This window comes from Myotis lucifugus, unplaced genomic scaffold (assembly GCF_000147115.1).
Source record: "Myotis lucifugus unplaced genomic scaffold, Myoluc2.0 scaffold_148, whole genome shotgun sequence".
NCBI lineage: Eukaryota > Metazoa > Chordata > Mammalia > Chiroptera > Vespertilionidae > Myotis > Myotis lucifugus.
The window spans coordinates 762,567-785,285 of NW_005871196.1; the positions used below are offsets into that span (position 1 = coordinate 762,567).

The 22,719-nt window shown below is 39.6% G+C and overlaps 1 protein-coding gene across 1 annotated transcript in view; it reads left to right on the forward strand.

Moving 5' to 3' along the window:
* The first annotated feature begins 8,949 nt into the window (after positions 1 to 8,949).
* The window catches only part of ADAM7 (ADAM metallopeptidase domain 7), a 56,198-nt gene continuing 42,428 nt past the window's right edge, over positions 8,950 to 22,719 (forward strand). The window contains exons 1-5 of the mRNA XM_023759102.1: positions 8,950 to 9,058; positions 14,905 to 15,008; positions 19,045 to 19,121; positions 20,305 to 20,383; positions 21,757 to 21,833. Of these exons, the coding sequence (XP_023614870.1) occupies positions 8,950 to 9,058; positions 14,905 to 15,008; positions 19,045 to 19,121; positions 20,305 to 20,383; positions 21,757 to 21,833 (446 nt within the window). The remainder of the gene's footprint in view (positions 9,059 to 14,904; positions 15,009 to 19,044; positions 19,122 to 20,304; positions 20,384 to 21,756; positions 21,834 to 22,719) is intronic.

A 22,719-nucleotide genomic window follows, 5' to 3' on the forward strand; every position in this document is an offset into this window, starting at 1 on the left:
AAAATTACTCCAACCATGGCATCTCTTGTTCTGGAATTCATAAAACTTTTCCTTTTTCCTTCTTAAATTCTCCAATATCTCCTTTCTTTTTCCTTAACCTCAACCTCCAGTCACAAGAGTCGATTCTTCTTTTGTGTTTTTCTTAGTTAACTCTGCCTATGACTGGAGTCCTGCCTCACTTCTTAGCTGTGGACCACAAATCTCTTGGATTTTGACCATGTAGTTATTATCATTTTTGAGTTCTAGTATCCTGGACACAGGTTCTTTGCCAGATATATGTACTACAGGTATTCTGATAAGTCTCATATACATACAGGTGACCCTTGAACATGAGGTTGGGGAGTAGGAGCACCAACCCCTATGCTGGTGAAAATCAGTGTGTAACTTTGACCACAGGAAATTGGTTTCAGGACACCTGCAGATACCAAAATTCATCGATGCTCAAGTTCCTTATATAAAACTAGAGGCCCAGTGCAGGAATTCATATACATGTGGAGTCGAGCCAGCCCACCCCAACAGGGGCCAATTGGGGATGAGGACGGCCGGGGGAAGGGGCCATTGGTGTTTGGCCGGCTGGCCCTGCCCTCGATGGGGCGGGGGGGAGGGGGGGCAATCAGGGGCAGGGCCGGCCAGCAGGGGCCTGGTCGGCCAACCCCACCCCCAATCGGGGTGGAATGGGGCCCATCAAGGGTGGAGCAGGTGTGGGAGATAGGCTGCAGGCAGTGGGGGGTACGATTGGGACCCTGATCAGGCGGGTTGGCCGCTGCAGTGCGCATCATAGTTACTGGTCGTTCCATCATTCCAGTTGCTTGGTTTTTATATATATAGATGATGTAGACAATGCACATACTAGTAGTCAGTCCTCTGTATCCACAGACTTCCTCAGATTGAAAACATTGTACTGTTTTCCATACCCGGTTGTATAAATCTGTGAATGCAAAACCTGGGGATACAGAGGACCAATTGTATATTTGTTGAAAAAACTTTGTATATAAGTGGACCCATGCATTTCAAACCTTTGTTGTTCAAGGGCCAACTGCACATGCAAGTATTTTCTCCTAGATTGCAATTTGATTTTTTATTTTCTTCATGGTGTTGCTTTTTTATGATGATTTACCATAAATTATACTTTATTAAAATTAAAAACTTCAAACTTTAAAAAGGCAACATCCTTTTGCTCTATGTGAACAAATCTCTGCTCCCCTTGGTTATAAAGATTTTCTCTTATGCTTCCTTCTAGAACTTTTGTTATTTTAGTTTTTTCATTTAGGTCTATGATACACTTTAAGTTAAACAGGTCAGGTCCAATGTTCACTATATATATATACTAGAGGCCCGGTGCACAAAAATTTGTGCACTCAGGGGGGGAGGGGGGTCCCCAGCTCAGCCTGTGCCCTCTCGCAGTCTGGGACCCCTCGGGAGATAACAACCTGCTGGCTTAGGCCTGCTCCCGGGTGGCAGAGGGCACGCCCAATCCCTAGGTGCAGCCCCTGGACAGGCTTAGAGCAGGGACAATTGGGGAGTTGGGGCGCCGCCCCCTGTCATGCACAGAGCAGGGCGGATTGGGAGGTTGCGATGCCACCCTCAGTCACGCTCAGGGTACAGCCGATTGGGGGGTTGGGGCACCGCCCCCTGTCACACTCAAGGCAGGGTCGATGGGGAGGTTGTGGCACCACCCCCTGTCACGCACAGAGCAGGGCCAATCAAGGGGTTGGGGCACTGCCCCCTGTCACTCACAGAGCAGGGCCGATCAGGGGGTTGGGGCACTGCCCCCTGTCACAGAGCAGGGCCCATCAGGGGGGTTGGGGCTCCGTACCCTGTCACACACAGAGCAGGGCCGATAGGGGAGTTGGGGCACCGCCCCCTGTCACACACAGAGCAGGGCGGATCAGGGGGTTGGGGCGCTGCACCCTGTCACACTCAGGGCAGGGCCAATGGGGAGGTTATGGCTCTACCCTGTCACACACAGAGCAAGGCCCGTGGAGGGGGTTTGGGGTGCCACCCTCTATCACCCAAAGAGCAGGGCCGATCAGGGGGTTGGGGCGCCGCCACTGTCACACACTCAGGGCAGGGCCGATGGAGAGGTTATGGCTCTACCCTGTCACACACAGAGCAGGGCCAATCAGGGGGTTGGTGCGCCGCACCCTGTCAAACACAGAACCACAGGGCAATCAGGGGTTTGGGGAGCTCCCCCCTGTCACACACAGAGCTGCAGGGTGATCAGAGGGTTGGGGAGCTCCCCCCTATCAGGCACAGAGCAGGGCTGATCAGGGAGTTGGGGCGCCTTCCCCTGTCACGAACAGAGCAGGGAAGATAGGGAGGTTGTGGCCCCGCCCCCTGTCACACACAGAGCCACAACGATCAGGGGGTTTGGGCGCTGCTCCCTGTCACGCTGATCCCAGTGCCGGGAGGCATATTACCCTTTTACTATATAGAATAGAGGCCTGGTGCATGGGTGGGGGCCGGCTGGTTTGCCCTGAAGGGTGTCCTGGATCAGGGTGGGGGTCCCCACTGGGGTGCCTGGCCAGTCTGGGTGAGGGGCTGAGGGTCGTTTTCAGGCTGGCGGGTGACTGAAGCTCCCAACTGCTCCTTTTTTTCTTTTTCTTTTTTCTATTCTGGGCCAGCTTTAGCTCTGTGGCCTCACTGCTGAAAGCAGGTTTCTGGCCTTTACCTTCTGTATTTGATACAATGTTGCGGTCCAGCTGGCTGAAGCCTGGCTGACTGAAAGCCGGTTTCTAGGGTTTTGTTTAGCTTCTATATTTGCAACATAGTTGCTTAGAGTTGCAGCTGAGAGGCCGTCAAGTCAGGCGGGGAACGTTGGAGTCCGCAGTCACTGGAGCAAGCAAGCCTCCCTGTTCGCTTCAGTGCATGGCTGCCAGCCCCCATCTTGGCTGACAGTTAATTTGCATAAGGATATGCTGATTAGCCAATGGAAAGGGTAGCGGTCATATGCTAATTACCATGTTTCTCTTTTATTAGTGTAGATATATATATATATATATATATATATATATATATATATATATATATATATATATATCCAGCTGTTCCAGCACCATTTGTTGAGTTTCCTTGGTGCATTTACAAAAACAGAAAAAAATTAATAAGTACATATATATGAGAGTTAATTCCTGGACTTTTTATTCTGTTGTATTGAACTGTGTATCTAATTTATGACCTTGCTAAACTAACATATTAGTTTTAGTAGTTTCCCCTCCCTATTTTGATTCTGCTTTTTCTTGTTGTACATTCTCAACAGGATGCAAATCCCAATGCTCTTCACTGACTTGTCACATCAGTGAAACACCAGTGGCTTTTTCTAAGTCAGCGTGTGCAGCCAGGTCAGTGACTGCTGACCCTTATTCAGCCTGAGCGTGACATGTGTGTCCTGTTTCGTATCCTGATGCCTTGCTCTCCTAACGCTGGTGTGTAACGACTCCTGTCACACACCTTCCACCAGAACCAGGCTTCATGACCAGCACTCTACTCTCTCTTCCCCATCCTCTAATATTTTGCTTAGACAGAAGTATTAGCCAAGAAATGTAGTTTAGAGATGGATCTTCCAGGATAAGGCTGTCTCCATGGGGGAAAATTTCACATCCATTGGTAATTGATCATTTAAAGGCTTTATAAATTTTCCCTTTATTATTGTTTGTTTATTTGTTTATGGTAACATTTATTCCTTTGTGGAGTAACTAGAAGTATATAAGAAGTTGTAAATTTGAGGAAGAGGCACTCATGTCTGGAATATACCAGGACATTTTCACAGCCCGGCTACCAGAGGGCACCTTTTCTGACTCATTATGTGTAGGCCTCCTGTCCTACAAAGATATTCACCAATAAAGGGTATGATGGTCTTGGCCAAAATGAAGGACCCAAAATTGAGTGCAGAGAAATATGAAACCTTTTAAAATAGAAAACTACCTACAAACAATATTCAACAGCAAAAGCTCTCCATGAGCATGAGGATCAGGGCCAGGTCCAAGCTTCTGCTGACCCCTGAGAGATGAAGTCCTCACGGTCTGTTGCTGAGGTTGGGATGTGCACCTTCTAGAGGCTGTTAGCCGGCTCATCTCCCTGTACTTATTGAGCTCCTGCTGTGGACCAACTACTGGAACAGCAGGCACTTGCTACAGGCTCTATCACAGACAGCAGACAGTATTCCTTACATTCCTCCGAACCACCCCAGAGTCTAAATGAAAGAAGAGTACAACCTCCCATGTCCATAATCAACTGTCCAGTGCCCACTACCATACTTCACTATCCTAGGCCCTGCTGGCTGCAAAAATCTCCATTGTTTTCTGTGGTACCAACCAGCAGGGGCATTGGCACTTGGTTGCTCCTCTCCTGAGTTAAAGTCTGTACAAGGGAAGCTAACTGAGGCAGATGTCTGAGAAACTGGGAAGCAGTGGTGAGGGCTGTGGGTCTTACCTGGCACCTGCAAATAGCATGTGGTTAGTTACCATATTTCCTTGATGCCATAGGTAGTAGCATCCTTTCACATTTTAACATTTATGAACTAGGGATATTGCTTGTTGTATATATGGATATCACACACACACACACACACACACACACACACAGACACACATACACACACACACACACACACACACACGCTTAATGAGCTGATGTTCTCTTTTTTTCTCTTCAATCACTTTACTAAATCAATGATGTATTTACCTGCATATTACTTGTCATTAGAAGAAATTTATTTATTGTTATGGCAATCCATGATACTAACTGAATAGATTTTAAAACCACATTTTAAGGTGATTAGTGCTTTCTCTTTTGCATTAAGAAAATGCAGTATGCTTCTCTTTTATGAGGCAATTGTGACACCTGCTGTCAGAAATAAAGAACTGACTATAGTCACTAGCTGGCCTTTCCTATGGAAAAAAAATATTGCTAGAACATGAAAACTTCAAGGACAGTGGTTCTCAACCTGTGGGTCGCGACCTCTTTGGGGGTCGAATGACCCTTTCACAGGGGTCGCCTAAGACCATCGGAAAACACATATATAATTACATATTGTTTTGTGATTAATCACTATGTTTTAATTATGTTCAATTTGTAACAATGAAATTGGGGGTCACCACAACATGAGGAACTGTATTAAAGGGTCGTGGCATTAGGAAGGTTGAGAACCACTGCTCTAGAGGATGGTGGTGTGGGGCTAATAATTCCAAGATTCTAATCATGGCTTGGTCTTTCTGGTGACCGGCCTCCATACAGGAACCATCCAGAGTCACCTCATTAGAACCAAAGATGCCCCTAGTGCTCTCATCTCTTAGGAATTACAAGGGTTTGGGGAGGCCTGTGAAGGATGGGGTCAAAGACCAACCATTAGAACAAGAAATTATCCTATCACTTAGGAAATTGTAAGTTCTGTGCCAGGAATTGAGGGGAGAGACTAATATATATGTCATATATATTATGTAAATTTTCTCTTTTAAACACGCCAATTCATCTCAGATATCCATATGATTATATGATTAAAAAATAAGTCTAACGCAATATTTCTGTGTTTAAAAACGTTGTGGCCATTGCCTTCAGAATAAATAATTATCTTTTTACTCTAGCAAATGGACCTCTATACCATTCATCTGGGATATAGTGGGTAGCTTCATCTCGAAGCACAGCCCCACCCCCTAATCCTGTTTAACCTGTTCCACTGCTGAACACATCTCTGTTGAGTACCCAGTTCCAAAAATCTGCCAGAGTTTGAGATGTGAGCTGATTTCATCTAAATTATTTTTCAACAATTTTATTTTAATTTATACAATACTCTTCTATAGAGTTCATATCTGTGGACAAATCTCATCATTCAATTAATATCTAAATATTATATATATAAATTTTGTCCTGTTTAAGTGAGTACAGTTGACCCTTGAGCAACATTGGTTGAACTGTGTGGGTCCAATTACACGTGAATTTTAAAATAAATATCTATACCATTTTGATCCATAGTTGGGAGCACGCAGATATGGAGGGCCAATTGTATACATTGATATTTGCCATTTTATATAGGGGACTTGAGCATCCTCAAATTTTTGTGTCCCTGGTGGGAAGACCTGGAACCAATCTCCCTACAGATACCTAGGGAGGCCACTGATGTAGTTAAGTTTTGGAGGAGTCAAAAGTATAACTACCACATATTGTTAAAGATTAATGAGCAATTGCCTGATAGAGTGGAGTGCTCAAGGTGTACATTTTATTTCATCATTAGATCATAGGGCTAATTTCAACTCTGATTTAAAATTGTGCATTCCGAGTTAAGGGATATCTGAGGGCCAACATCGCATCCTTAACTTTGTCTTTGTGAAGAGACAGCCTTGCTGTGGGGATTTTCTGGCACAGGCTTGGGAGCCATGCCCAGCCTCTGCCCATGATTAATGGAGTGCTGCTAGTACAGGCACACAGAGATCTACCTGTGCCGGAAGGCATGACTATGGGAGAAAGCATTGGGCAAGCTATAGAGATGCTATCACATTCATTCCTAGTTTCAGAAAAAAGGCACGATGGATGTCCAATCTATTAGCAATGATAATACGATCTTGGCTCCTAGTATTTGATGGTCTTGCCTAGCTCTTTGTCACAGGTGACTCTGGGGCCTTTGAGCAACCTTGTGTTAGATATACAAAGACCCAGAGAAGCTTGAATTTTCAGAAAGTGTAGAGTGGTAGAGGAACCTTTTGCAGTCACAATAAATTTATAATGTTTATCACCTATTCTGCAAATTGAGTGCAGCAATAAAGTTATAATAAATTAATATTCTGAATATACTATATATTGAGTCCCAACAGTGTACAAGGCCTGGAGTTGTTAGACCCTGCAGGGAACATGTGAATGTTAGCCATGGTCTCTGTCTTCAAAGGGCTTGCACATGGTTCAGAAGATAAGCTGAAAATGTTACTAATACTTCCTGGCATTGCAAGTGTTTGAGAGAAGTAACAGAGGGCATGGGACTCATTTATATCACTTAACTGAGATCTAAACAAACTTACCAAATACCTTAGACTTCACTATATCTAGTCTACAAAAGCAAGCAAAGAGAGAAAACTCACTCCAAGTTTCTCACACATTAACATGTACACTGTGGGGCAGAGGTAGGCAGAGTATTAGGAGTCAGGGGAAGGAAGGAACAGCTGTTCTATGGTGGGTAACAGAAGTATCATGAAGAATGTGGCATGAGATGTGTGGGTTCAGGAAAGCTGGATAGGAGATGGCCCCTCACCTCAGAGAGTGAATTATTGTACTTGTCAAGTTGGAGGAGAGGGTGGCATGAAATGAAGAATATGATTAAGCCATAAAAGACTGACTAGTATACTCTAAGTTCTGTTCAATCAACCCTGTTAAAGGTGTTTCAGCTGAACCTGGAGGAAGATGAAAGGCGAACCGGCTAAGTGGGAGAACTCACACAGAGTTCTGATAAAAGGAGCAAGGACACCAAGAACTGAACAGACCAACCAAGCAAATGATCAGTTCCTGCTTTTTTTTTTGTTGCAAATCTTAAAATATTTTGCAGAAAGTGTCTGGACGTAAGTTATTTCTCCTTATACTTGGCCACCATGCGTCTAGACCAGTGGTCGGCAAACTGCAGCTCGCAATCCACATGCGGCTCTTTGGCCCCTTGAGTGTGGCTCTTCCACAAAATACCACGTGCAGGCGTGCACGTACAGTGCGATTGAAACTTTGTGGCCCATGCACAGAAGTCGGTATTTTGTGGAAGAGCCACACTCAAGGGGCCAAAAAGCCGCATGTGGCTCGTGAGCCGCAGTTTGCTGACCACTGGTCTAGGGTATCCCCTTCAGAAAGACAGAAGAGGGAAGAGTCTCAGACATTCATTGATAATACTAGTTTCTTAAAAATCTATAATAATAAAAGGGTAATATGCTAATTAGACCAGACATTATTCCAGACATCCTTCCAGATGAAGCCAGGGCCAGAGGGAAGCTGGGGTCCTGGGTGCCTGTGGGCGGCCAGAGGGAAGCGAGCTCTGGTCCCAGGTGCAAAAGGGAAGCCAGTGCCCCCAGCTGGGGGAAGAAAAACCTACTCTTGCATGAATTTCATGCATCTGGCCTCTTATATATATAAACTGTAAGGACAATATCCTTAAAAATGCTTAATTTCCATTAAAAGCATTTATCAAGAGTCTACTTTGTGGGAGGTGCCATTCTAGATATTGGGGACATAACACTGAGCAACAGACAACATTATCTACGTTATATTCTGTGCAGGTAGACAGATGAAAAACAAATACATAAATAGAAGTCTTCACTGACCAGCTGCTTAGTCTTGGCCAAGTGGGAAAGGTGATAAGGAGAGCTCGGTGTATTGCATGAAGGGATTTGCAGCTCACCAGGCATGACTCAGTGGTTGAGTGTCGACCTAGGAACCAGGAGGTCATGGTTCGATTCCCAGTCCGAGCACATGCCTGGGTTGCAGGCTAGATCCATAGTGGGGAGAATGTGGGAGGCAGCTGATCAATGAATCTCTCTGATCATTGATATTGCTATCTCTCTTTGAAATCAACAAAAACATATTTAAAATAAAATAAAATGGAGTGTACAACATAGTAGATCTTATTGAAAAAATGGTATTTGAGAAAAGAACTAAGAAAGGTGAGGATGGAGACCTGATGTTGAAGACAGCATGCTGGCATGTTTCTTCTGGGAACAAGAAGGACAGAGTGGCTGAAGAGAGCTGAAGGGAGGAAGAGGGCATGAGGTGCAAGAGGCACAGGGTGCCAGATAGTGTGGAATCATTATGAGGCATTTAGCTTCCATTCAGTAAGATGGTAGCCATTGGAATATTTTAAAGAGGGGCACGACACAGCATTGCTTCTGTCTTAAAGGGATGGCTTGTTACTTTTGGATAATAAACTATGAAGGAGAAGCAAATAGAGTAAAACCACTTATCAGAACGTTGTCCTAATCCAGGTGAGACATGACTGAGGACTTTTGTCAGAGTGGAAGTGGTGGAGGAGATGAAAGGTTAGATTCTGGGTCTATTCTGAAGGAAGAGTCAACAATATTTCCTGACAGCTTGTGTGGGAGTGAGAGAGAAAGAGATTTCCAGGACCAGACCACTCTCTGATCTTTGGCTTGAGTAGCTATACTGATTGACAACATTGTCATTTCCTGAGATGAGCAAGACATTTGGAGGAACAGTTTTAAGGATGAAGATCAGGAGTTTTGTTTTTGTATATATTTAATTTGTGATGCCCACCAGACATCAAAATGAAAATGCCAAATAGATAACTGAATGGGAAAAAATATTTCTGAGACCTATGAATTGGCAATCAACAGCATAACAGTCATTTTTGAATCATGTGATTTGGTAAGATCTCCAAAGGAATAAGTATAGACTGAAAAGAGAATAAGTTCAAAGAATGAGATCTGGGGCCCTCTGCTGTTTACAGGCCTGTGGTATGAGGAGACATGAGTGAAGAACTTCAAGTAAGAAGGAGCAGCTAATCAGGGAGAAACAGTAGGGCTGGAAGTCAAGTAAGAAGCATGTATCCAAAAAGACAGGGTCAAATAACAAGTCAGACATGGCAGAGAAATAAAATCAGGACTGAGAATTGACCATTGAATTAAAAATCTGGAGATGGTTGGTGACCTTGATGAGTAATTTCAGAAAAGAGGTGGGGAGAAAAGATTGTCTCTTGTCCCTGACTGGAGTGGATTAAAGAGAGAATGAAGTACTAGGGACAGTGACTATAGATAACTCTTTGAGAGGACCTTGTTATAAAGGAACCACAGAAATACTGTGGTTGCTGAAAGGGCATGCAAGGTCAAGAGAGTTACTATAATTTGGTTAAAGATGAAGAAAATTACAGCTTGTTGAGGAGTGCGGAGAAGGGGTGACATAATTTTATGAGTAGAATTAAAAATGCTATCACCTTGGCCCTACTAATCCAACAAGAGAAAATCTAATAATGTTGCATTTTATTTTATATTCTGACACCATTTGATTTTAAGTCTATCTTGTTTAAACCATTTGACTTTATAAAAGTTAGTGTATTTCATAAAGATCTTATGAAACAGTTAAATTGAAGGTGGAAAATAATGTCAATCATTCAACAATATACATTATGAATTTTTCATTATCACACTTAACCTGCACAGGGATCCTATGTACAAAGTACTATTATTTCTAGTTTTCCATGATGAAATGAAAACTCTAGGAATATTAAGTAATTTGTTCAATGTCACTAGCTAAGTCACAGGATTATTAGAATTGGGTGAAATTTCTTTATACTCTATTTACTCTGGGTCTGCCATTCCCCAGAAATAACTTTGTCCATTTGGGTGGCAGAGTAAGTTGATCTTTTATGACACTTGTATTTATTGCATGACATTTACTGTGCATATTAATGGACAAATCTGTGGTTAGAAATGAAAAGTATGATGGGGATAAAAGCTCCAAATCAATGAGGAAGGTCTTAGAAAAGGGGGAAAAATCAGTAAAAGCAAGGAAACATAGCATCCTGGTGTTAAAATTATGTCCTCGAGGATCAAATAGTTTACAGTTTCAACTTATAAATAAGACTCAGAGACCCAGAAAATAAGTAATTTGCCAGAGGAGGCAGAATTAATCACAGGAGAACAGAGGGCTCCTGACTCTGAATTGAATGTTCTTTTCAATGCACTTACAGCACAATTCATGGGTTGAAATTGGCTTCTACAAAGAGAATTGCAAGTTCCTGATGATTAATATGGCTTTGGAGTACTTTATAATGATATTTCTTTTAAAAATCAAACAGAAAAATGCTAATTTTTTGTTTCTATGTGAAGCTTTTGCCATTACTATTATAGTTTGAATAAGATATTATTGTTCATCCTCTTTATGTACTTGAATTTATCTCCTCTTTTCTACATGTTTCTCTTTACAAAGGTGGTACAAGAATAAGCATTTTTGGTCTGCAGAGTGGGCTGCTTCTTATTTCTGATTTAGATAATCTCTGTCATCTGTCATCCTTCCTATGCTTTCACCACCGTTGTGGGGTTGCTTGCCAAGTTGCGCTAGTCCGGTGGTTCTCATTCTTCCTAATGCTGCGACCCTTTAATAGAGTTCCTCATGTTGTGGTGACCCCCAACCATAAAATTATTTTCGGTGCTACTTCATAACTGTAATTTTGCTTCTGTTATGAATCGTAATGTAAATATCTGATATGCAGGATGTATTTTCATTGTTACAAATTGAACATAATTAAAGCACAGTGATTAATCACAAAAATAATATGTAATTATATATGTGTTTTCCGATGGTCTTAGGTGACCCCTGTGAAAGGGTCATTCGACCCCCAAAGGGGTCGCGACCCACAGGTTGAGAACCCCTCCGCTAGACGAAAAGAGGGAGCCGAATTGAGGAGGAAAAAAGGAGAGGAGAGAGCTCAGGAGGGCAAGCCCAGGGGTATCTGGATTGTGAGGTTGATCAAAAGGGGTCAGCAGGCAAGCTCTGCTGAGAGGCCTCCAAGAAAAACACCCCCCACTGACTATTATGTAAAGAACTGATGCTGGTGACAATAAGTAATGAATTTGAGAATCTACAACCTCAAACCCATCATGGAAACAAAGATGGGAGTAGATTAGCATCTTATGAGAGGTTGCTTCATTGATTTGCAGCAGAGAAATAAGAAGGAAACAAAATCTTTAAGATCTGCGGTGATGAACACAAATTACAATATACTGCTGATGTGCTATAGAATTGTACAGCTGAAACCAATATGATTTATTAACCAATGTCACTCAAATACATTCCAAAAAAAAAGTAAAATTTTAAATTTTTAAAAAGATCTGCTTTTGTCTGACATTTGGACTCACAGAGCCCCTTTGATATAGAAATCTGTTTCAGGCTTCATTTTTGTTGTTTTGTTTTTTATCTAGGAAGTTAAATATAATATTTAAAAGGAAGTGGCTTGGTCAATAGTGCCAAATATTGCTGAGAGGGCAAGTAAGATGAGGAACCAAAATATCCATTGGATGTAGCAATTGTGAATTCCTTGGAGATAGGCAGCTATATCGGTAGAATCATAAAGGCAAATGCCTGAGTTGAATGTGTTAGGATGAACTGTAGATTAAGAAAATTACTAAAAATTATATAAACTCTGTGAGAAGTTTAGCTAAAAAGGTAATTAAAAAAACATAATGGTAGGTGCTTGTAGAATATAGGATTGATGGTAGGATATTTTGAAAGGGGGAAGACTTGAGCTTACTTAAGCTTATCAAAAGAAAGTTTTCAATTGTCATAGACTGGTTATGTTTTTTGGGACTACTATAGGGATAATCAATAATGTGAAACAGAGTTGGGGATAGAATCACACACACAGATAAAGGATGTATTGGCAAAGGGATAGCTCTTCTAATATAATAAGAGAACACAGACATATAGGTAGGTTTGCACAGGTCCTTTACACATTTGCCTATTAATGTGTTCTTTTTTGCATTGATTTGAAGAAGTTCTATATTATAGGGACATTTACCCTCAACTTTTATTATATATTAGAGGACTGGTGTTTGAAATTCATTCCCAGGTAGGGTCCCTAGGCCTGGCCAGCGATCAGGGCCAATAGGGTCCTTCCAGCTGTCAGCTGGGGCCTTCCTTCATTTCACACTGACCCTGGTGGTCAGCTCATATCTTAGCAAGCAATCGAACTCCTGGTCTCCTGGTTGAACTCCCAAGGGGACACTTTGCATATTAGCCTTTTATATATATAGATGGTGCATGCATTTATAGAGTTTTTGTTTGTCTTTTAATTTAAATTAATTTGAAATTTATAGCATAAATGAGTTTTTATAAGTAAGTTTAGATGAAGGAGGTCAAAAGGTACAGTGATAAGTAAGAACTAGGAGTGTAATCTCCACTTACAGATAAGGATAGCATGGTGACTATAGTGAACACTCCTCTGTAATATATAGGAAAGTTGTTAAGAGACTAGATCCTAAGAGCTCTTAACACAAAAATTTATTGTTGTTTTTTTATCTATATGATATAATGGATGTTAACTAAACTTATTGTAGTAATCATTTCACAATATATGTAAGTTAAATCATTATGTTGTACATCCTAGACAGAGTTGTATATCAGTTACATCTCAATAAAAATGGAAGAAGAAAAAAAATAGTCCTGGCGAATGTGGCTCAGTTGGGTGAGTGTTGTTCCACGCACCAAAAGGTTGCTGGTTCAACTCCCAGTCAGGACATATGCCCAAGCTGTGGGCTTGATCCCCAGTAAAGGGCATGCAGTAACAACCAACTGATATTTCTCTCTCTCTCCCTCTCCCTCTCCCTCTCTCTCTAAAAATCAATAAGAAAATATTTTTAAAAATATATAAAGTTATTTTCCCTTATTTCCTCCTGTTGCCCTCAATCACTCCCTGGGTTCTTTTATCAGGGTGGAAGTAAAATAAAGATTACTAACTTGTGTTTCATACAGCATCCTAAAGGCCATTATTTAGCTAGAAAGTGCTCAATATTTCTATCTATTTTGTTATATCAAATTTTCCTTTATAGCATGTGACATTTTGAATAAAAAGACCTTCTTTGACCAAAGTTTATATAACATTCTTCAATCATTTTTTCCTGAGGCATACATGATTTTTTTTTGAATTTTTAGTACACTAGGAATCATTTACAGTGGGCGTGAAGTAGGGATCTCTGCCCAGCCCACCTGCACCACCAGCACAGTGGTTGCCTTTAATTAGTACATGCTGTCCACCCTCCAGGTTTTAGCCTCAAGCACCTTACAAATTGTGTAACGCGGGTCAAGGAACACTTCCTTGAACTGGATCAAAACTGTCTAACTACCTGTTAGACCCTTCATCCTTGCTGTGGGAGCAAGGACAAAGAACTGTGCACATATTTTTCTCAAGCACATGCATCCCTCTTCAACCAGAATCATTCAGAATGCTTTCCGGGAGTTTAATTTTCATGATTTTATTCACTTCTCAGTTTAAAGGTATGTCTTAATCCTTTCATCAGGGTTTTCTTATTGTACAATGAGGTGATGTCTTTTTAATAACAATATTTAAATGCAAGCGATAAAAACTTTAATATCCTTTGATGATTTTGCTGGGAACACAGCATACAATTTGGACTAGATTAGAGCTAATCTTGAGATTCTGTGATTCTATGAAATGCCATGTTGCTCTTAAACACCCTGAGTTACAGGGGCAGGGAGGCAGGGGTGAACTGAATATTTGTAATGTGGCAGACACTGTGCTAGCCATGAGCCACTTTGTATATTGGCATGCTTAAACGTTTATATTATGATCTCCACTTGCAGATAAGGAAATCAGAGAAATTAGGTGTGCTGCTAATAATATGGTAAAACTTTGATTCGAATAAAAGAGCAGATTCCAACGTCCTCCACATGGCTCTTAGGTGTGGCTTCTACCAGTGTGACAGGAAATGTGCAGATTCTGTGTAACACTGATTGAAGAGTATCTAAAATCCTTTAACCTTCCCTTTAACCAGGGAAGCCTTCTATTTCACTTCTTGAGTTAAGACTTCAAATGCAACTGTCCCTGGGAGATAGAAACAATGATTTGCATGGAAACAGTCCATTCTAGGGCAGGCTTTGGGCAGGTGGCAGAATCTAGAGACAGGCATGAGGAGAATAAGATGACAAAAGTGACAACATAGAACAAGGTTAAAAGATAGAAGAAGCCGAAGCACCCTGATTTCTTTGCCTCCTTTCCAATTTTACTTACATTTTTCTACTTTGGAAACATCTGTCTCAATGTCCTTCCTTGTAAAATAGGGGTGCTATTTTATAGTGATGTTGTACATGGCTGCTAATTGGGAGCAAGTGGACTCTGTGAGAGTAATTCTGTTATCCAATCACAGTGGGTGCATGTTAATGCCACATGTATTTTCCCTTTATGCTTCCTTTTAGAAAAGGCAGTCCATGGAGTAGAGGGTCAAGAACTGGTTTATCCTAAAAGGCTTCCTGTGATACAGAAGCGAGATGTTTGGCACACTCATGATTATGACCTACAGGTACAGATTTTGAAATAATACCTAAAATGCATTGCTTTTACTGGCATGTGGAAAGCAACCTCTGTTTCCTATTAGAAGCAAACAAGAGAAGAGAGAAGTCTCCACTCTTCTCAGGACTCCCCATAAGTGACGGCCTGTGCCTGGGTGGGTGGAACGTGGAGGATAAGAGGAAAGAGGCCCTTGACAGATTAGGAAACAAGGAGTCAAGCTCAGATGTTAGGGGGTTCCATGAACATTTCTCAGTTTATGTGAGGAGCTCCACCACCCGCTTTTCAGACCGATGTAAGGCAACTCACTTGTTCTGGGCTGGCTCCCGTGAACAGGGATCTGATATGCAGGCTTACTCGCCTGACAGGTTCTGCAGCAGAGTTGGACAACTTTCACAGCAACAGAAAGGCCTTCTTGGCCCATTGGTTAGAAGGGTGTTTATTCGGGTGTTAAAATTAAAAAGTTACAACTTTATTTTTTAAAGTAATAAATGTTTACTTATGTAGAAAATGTATAATACACATCATGGGCGCAAACTTTAAAATGAGGTTATTTTCAATCCCCACTATTGTGAAAGACATTCAATGGTGGCCCTTAGATTTTTATTCCCTGGCAACTGCATTTTGAGCCTTGGGTTTTTACTTTGGCCCACAGGGAACCCTGACTGTCACTGTGACCTAACACTTCTTGGGAGGACAAACCTTTCCCGGGCAGTGCCTTCTCTTCCCTCCGCCATTAGAAGAGCCAGCCTCCCAGGCTTTCACTTATTAGGTCTCTCAGTCATAATTAAGGCACATTGTAATGTTCCCAATGGTACTATTGAGGCCTCTTTAGTGATGGCTTGAGATGATGGAAAAGCAACTGTTTGTTGCCCTTTGGAAAGAATGTCTACTCTAAACATTTTCTTCTGATAATCTCCTTACAAATAGATTTGTCTTGAACTCTAAGTCTTTTCTCACCTTCTCTTAACTGGTGGATTGTTGGTACCCAGCTAAGAGCGCAAAACCAGCTTTCTACCACCCATTGTGTAAAAGTTGGTGGGCTCTTCTGGCATCTATTAAGACTTAATCAACACCGACATTAAAAGTCCCACAATGAATATACAAGATGAGCCTGAACTGAGGCAGGAAATACACAAGATGAGTTTGGAGCACCTTGTACCAGGAAGTAAGGAAGTTCTCAAACAGACAACTTCTACCCACAATGAGGAGAGAAGTTAAGAGAACATGGGAGCCAACTGAAATCGCTCCCGATGGCCAAGGAAGAAACAATAAATTGAGCACAACAGTAAATGACATAGTTTTGGACTGTAACATAAAGTACATGTCTATGACACCATATTGATATAAATAAGTGATTTAATAAGTCAGTAAATGTGAGAATAGACATCCCCTACAGAAGAATTAAATATTGATGTAGATATTCCCCTCCCCAGGAGGTGGGGCATAACTCCTTACCCTTTAAGCCTGGGCTGTGCCTAGTGACTTCTTTCAAAGAGTGGAAGAGGGAAGGGGAAAATATCACTTTACAGTGGAAAAGCTCTCAAATGCTACCTCAGCCAGGTGACCAGTGTTAGCATCACCAGGGATGTCATGTTGATGGTATGTACTCTGGCTATGATGTGATGGAAATGGCACTTTGTTTTTCTCCCAAATCTCCATAAACCTAGTCTAAGCATTGAAAAAACTCATAAAAACCTAAATTGAGAGGCAGCCTACAAAATACCTGACCAGTACTCTTCAAAACTGTCAAAGTCATCCAAAATAGGGAAAGTCTGAGAAACTGTTATTGTCTAGAGGAGCCTAAGGAGACATGACAACAAAATGTAATGTGGTGTCCTGGGTAAGATCTTATGGCCATAAAAGGACAGTAGACAAAAATGAAGGAAATCTGGCTAAGTGTAAACATTAATTGTAATATCAATTTTGGTTCATCAGTAGTGACAAATACACCATAATAACATTAAGGAAAACGTGAGTTATGGAGTTACATGAGAATTCTCTATATTGTCTATCCAACTTTTCTCTAAATCTAAAATAAAACTAAATTTAAAACTTAAATAAATAAAATTCTAAAATAAAAAATAAAGTTAAATATCCTGTTCATTAAAACTATTAATGACAAGGTTAAAAATAACTTTATCACATCTGACATGTAAAAATTGTTCCTCAATATTAGCTAATATAAAAATTTATATTCATTCACATTTCAAAAAGTCCTGATATACCAGCCTGTTATGCACACAGACATAGACACACACCTACATATCTACACATAAAGGTCATCTTGTTGTAAAATGGGATTCAACTCTCATTTAATTGAGAATCTGTTTCTTGCCTGCCCACTACGAATACTGTGTCTTTATAATAAAATCCTAATTTTATGTTACACTTGCAATAAAAAAAGTCCTAACTGATGCACACCTCACCTTTAACAAACACAAAACTCCCCTCTCCCTCCTCAAAGTTGCCTCTCTTCAGAAGACCTTCCTCTTAGTAGAGGCACAAACCAGAAACCGGAAGTAGTTCTTGACTCCTCTCTTCAGCCTCCCCCATCAAACAATTACCTAGCCTTGTAGATTCTATCATGTAAATATCTTTCAAAATTATCTACTGTTCCTTATTCTTGCTGCCACTTCCCTGCCCAAACCACCAGTATTACAGCAACAGCCTTTAAATGTTGATTTCTGCTGACTCATTACCCTCAATAATTAAGACATCTAAAATATCACACCTACTGCATTATTCTGCCAAAAAATGTTTGTTTCTCTTTGCTCTTAAGATAAGGTCAAATTCTTTTAAATGGCTCACTAAGCTGTACATGATTTGGCTCCTTCCTACTTTTCATTTCCGTTTCTACTCAACTTGACTTCCCAGCAACATTGAACTTCTCTCTGTTCCTCATATACGACAAGCTCCTTCCTACCTCAGGACCTTTGCATGTGTTCTTCCTTGTCCCTGACTCCTCCTTTCAATACCCTCCTACACAGTCACTATGTTTCTCCTCTTAAGATGCTTATAATACTCAATTACATTTGCTTGATTTTCTTTTTTTGCCACACTATGGTTTTCATGAGAGCAGTGACCGCTAACGTGTGCATCATTGTATTTTCCATATGATCGCTGTGACTGAAATAACATCAATTGAATAAATGTTTGAACAATAAATTGAAGAAATGTGTAAGATATATGTCCAATAACTGTGAATCCCTAAATTAAAAAGAATTCTTATCATTCATAAATAAATAAGATGCCAGAAAAAAATGGTAAGAGGGCATAAATTATAAATTCATATACAAATATACAAATAACTAAACAAAAGAAAATATCAATTCTAATTGTCATTAAAGACAACAATTTATGACAATAATTTATTTCATTATTTGAACGATCTTATTGATTATAATATTTAAGGCAAGGAAACAAGAACCACTATAAATTTCTGGTGAAATTCTAAATTTGTACTTCCATTCCTCAGGGTTATCTGGAAGTATTTACCAAAAACTTTACACTTTTTCCATGTTGTTGACAATGAAATTCTGTCTACCTATAGTGAATAGGCCAAATCAAATTTCTGATCTAAGTGTAGATTAAATAAGTTCACATTATGCTTTTCAGCAGTAAAATACATACAATAAAATAATACTTATTAGAATAGAAAAGTGGTCATGGCCATAACTTACTTTTATGTAAAAAAAGTAAGCTACAAGACAGTGTACACAAAACTGGTAAAAATACATAAGCAGAAGATTTATTAGGGAGTGACACTGCAAGGACATATAATAACATATTTCTGGATACAGGGGCAATATGAATTTTTTCATTTTACCTTCTTTTTAACTAGAAATAAGCATCAAACATTTATTTAAAAATAACTGGAAAGCAAAAACCTGTATATATTAGCTTCCTTATAAATTAAGCTTTATCCAGATTTACCATTTTGCCTGAAAGGAGAGCTCAACTCTGGGTAGACTACCCACCCCATTACCCACCCTCAGCCACACGGAAGGAGCACATATCTAGTTCACATTATGGATATTGTTTTTCAGGAAACTTATGACAACGAATTGTTATATGAAATAAGTCTAAGTAAAAAAACCTTCATACTTCACCTTGTAAGATCAAGGTAAGTTCTATTATGATTTTGATAACATAGATTTATTGGTCTATAGTATTACCGTTTTTGTAAAAACTTTCAGTGAAGTGAATTTAAGTCATTTTCATCTGTACATAATTTGAATTCCTACCCTTCAAATGTAAGCCCACATCATTTCAACAGCCTAACAATTATAGACACTGTTCTCCAGTTTCTAATTTACTCCCTTTTGGGGGTAATGGAGTGCTTTGAGCTCTACACACTCTAAGAATACCCCACAAATACTTTGTGAATCAGTGGAACAAAGGAAATTTGAGAACCATGGTTCTTAAGGGAACTTTATTTAAAATAGATATCAAAGCAAGTTCTGTTTGCACATGGAGCAAAATTGAAAGAATTTTATAGTGAACATTTATATACCCATTAATATATACAGATACCCATAATCGCATCAAGATAGACATATACACAAATATTCATTAATATTTTATTATGCTTGTTCATATCATAATTTCTTTATGTATTTACCTATTCATTCACCCTTCATTGTTTTTATGCGTTTCAAATTATATTGCATAAAAAATTCAATAAAATCCCTCCTAAAAAACAAACATATCATTAGGGTTGACAGGTGTGTTTTTTTTATGTTAAAATTTTTTATATTGAAATGCACAAACCTGACTATACATTCATTGAGTTTTGACAAATACACATAGCTGTGTTACCTAAATGCCTATAAAAATAAACTAGAAAGTTTTATTTTACCTGAAATGGTCTTTTTTTTCTCTTCATTCTCAAAGGTCATTTTTTGTGGATATAAAATTATGTGTTGACAGAGTTTTAGCAAATATTGCTGACATATTCTCCTCTCCTGTGACTTCTATAGTCTCTAATGAGATTTTTTGCATTAATTTTGACTCCTAAGGCAAGCGATTTTTACCAAGATAATATTTTCTCCACGTTCTTCTCAAGGTGCCCCTTTGCTAAAGCTGCCAGAATATTTTTCTTTTTCTTCTACAGTCTTTACCAACCCATGAAATCCAGGTAGAAAGTTGTTCCACGGGAGTGGGATTAGTTTTGCTTCTCACTTTCACTGTAAGAGGAGTTTCTGAGATTCGAAAGCAGTCTGGAGGCTTCTCGCTCACATAATTGGTTTTATCTATTCACTGTCAAAAACCGGTAAATCTCAGCACTTCTCTGTCCTCTTTTCCAGGGAGTTCCTGGCCTCAAATTATAGTGAAACGTACTACTCCATAAACGGAGAGGAAGTCACCAGCCATCCTCAGGTTAAGGTATTTTATCAAACCTTCCTATGTCTCTTCTCTGAGACTCTTATTTCCTCCCGTGATTTTGCAACTCAATCCTAGCTTTACAAGCAGCTTCAGAAAGTGTTACATCAAGAATGAATCCTGCACTGACTATTGTCACTGGATGATCCTAGAGTGCAAAACCCTTTGAACTTTGAAAGACTAACAAGCAAATAAATGATTACTAATGTATTTTTCTTTACCAAACTGACTTCTATGAACCCAAAGATTCTGGAGGAAGGATGAAACTGGACACCAAAGGAGTATAGGGCAGCCTGATGAGTCTGTAATCAAGTTAAATGAATAAAACCTAAATAAATGAAATGATTTAAATCCCTCATCTAATTGACCCTTAAGTGAGTCACATCCCCTTTCCCCACCTTCTTATGCACCCAACACTGAGGGTTCACCTTTATTTTTCGAATAAATCTTTTTGTATTTATCACTAGCATTTCAGTGGAAACAGGTTCTATTTTTATAACTTTATTCACCTTTCCAGAACATGCCCTCTGCAGACTTCTAACAAAGGAGAACATTATTCTCTTACCAAAGACGTCCTTTTAAACCAATTTTCTCTATTTATGGTAGCTGCCAACTATGAAATCTAAGTCATTATGTAATCTATGTGAAATAGAACAGGAAGAAAATAGGGAACATTCTTTCATGCAGGGAGTGGTTGTTGGCCTGCAAGTGTCTGAGGTCCCTGGAGGAACATGGAAAATGTCACATGTAGTTGGGAGTCACACAGATAGAAATGATGGAAGGTTATTACCTGTTGGACTCACCATGGGCAGAGCATCAAGTAGGGAGTGATAAAGATACCAACTTGGTTGAAGCAGAGAGATAGGAGAGGAAGGCATAGGGAACCTGATTGGAAAGTGAGACCTAATTTCAATGATCATCAAAAACTTAGGCTTGATTTCATAGGCAACTCAACTGAGGAAAAATAATAGTAACACAGGAGGGATAGTTTGGTTAGAAATTTTAGGATGGCTTAAAGTAGCAATATTACAGAAAGTAATCATGCAATTAAAATAAAAAGATTCTAAAGTAGTTTCAAAATTTTCCAAGTGAAATAATCCATTAAATGAATGTATGAATGAATATAAATGTAATTTGTGAGGATGAAATACTGATATATTGTGAACATATTATATGTAGCAATTTTATTTAGAAATATGTATCAGTACAGGGTGAGGCAAAAGAAGGCTTACAGTTGTTCTTATGGAAAATAATACAGTAATTAATAAATAGTAATATAAGAATAAACTCTATGTTTCTCATACTTTCAACTATAAACCTACTTTTGCCCCACCCTCTATATGTACTTATATCGATAGCCTCTTCATCTATTTTAGGATCACTGTTTTTACCAAGGATCCATTATACATGAATATGATTCTGCTGCCAGTATCAGCACATGTAACGGTCTCAGGTAATGTACAGTATCTTTCTACTTTGTTTATGATTTTTTCTATGGATTTTTTTAAAAATTGACTTCTCACGTTTCTTTCTAAAACACTGGTAAATAGAAAAAGCTACTGTATATTTTCAGCATGAGTATCCACTTCAGCCCATTGTTTATGTTCATTTTTTTTTATTTAAAAAAAGATGTCTAATGCCAGCCCTAAGCAAGACAAGTATTCTAGCAGATGATCAAGAGATTCAGTGTTTGAATACTATTGGAAATTTCATGTTCTATATCAGGATACTGAAATCAGAGACTTGCTCCTGAACATTTTATTTGCCAATGGTAGAATTAAGTCCAAACCAGGTCTTCTGACTTCTAGTCCTGTGAATTCCCCACACACATCAACACTTCACAGTGTTTTCAGTCCCTAGAAAGCAAAATGTCAGAAGCAAAGCCTACAGAGGTTCTCTGTAGATCTTTAGCTCAAGTACAAAGGAGAAAGACGTGGAGAGGCAAAGGGTAGAAGAACAAGAAACTTCTGTCTCCCTTGGTGAGCCGTTTACTTGTTTCGTTCTCAGTATTTTCAAATATGAGAACCCCTTTAATAACAAAATCATCACATAATAGCATTGGTACTTTAATATATATTCTACAACTAATGCATGATGGACATAAAAATTTACAGCATTTTTGCAAGAAATCTGAGACTTGCCAGGGATCTACAACCCCAGGTGGCAATTGTTATTCAACCTAATACTTGAAAGTAGATATTGGACTGTCAAGCTTCTGAAAAATCCAGATGAGCTGACTCTTACAAAAAGGTACTAATTCAATCAAAGACCACATATTATCTCATATTTTTAGTGCTCATAACACATGGCTGCAATCTCATGAGGCTTTGCCTTTATAA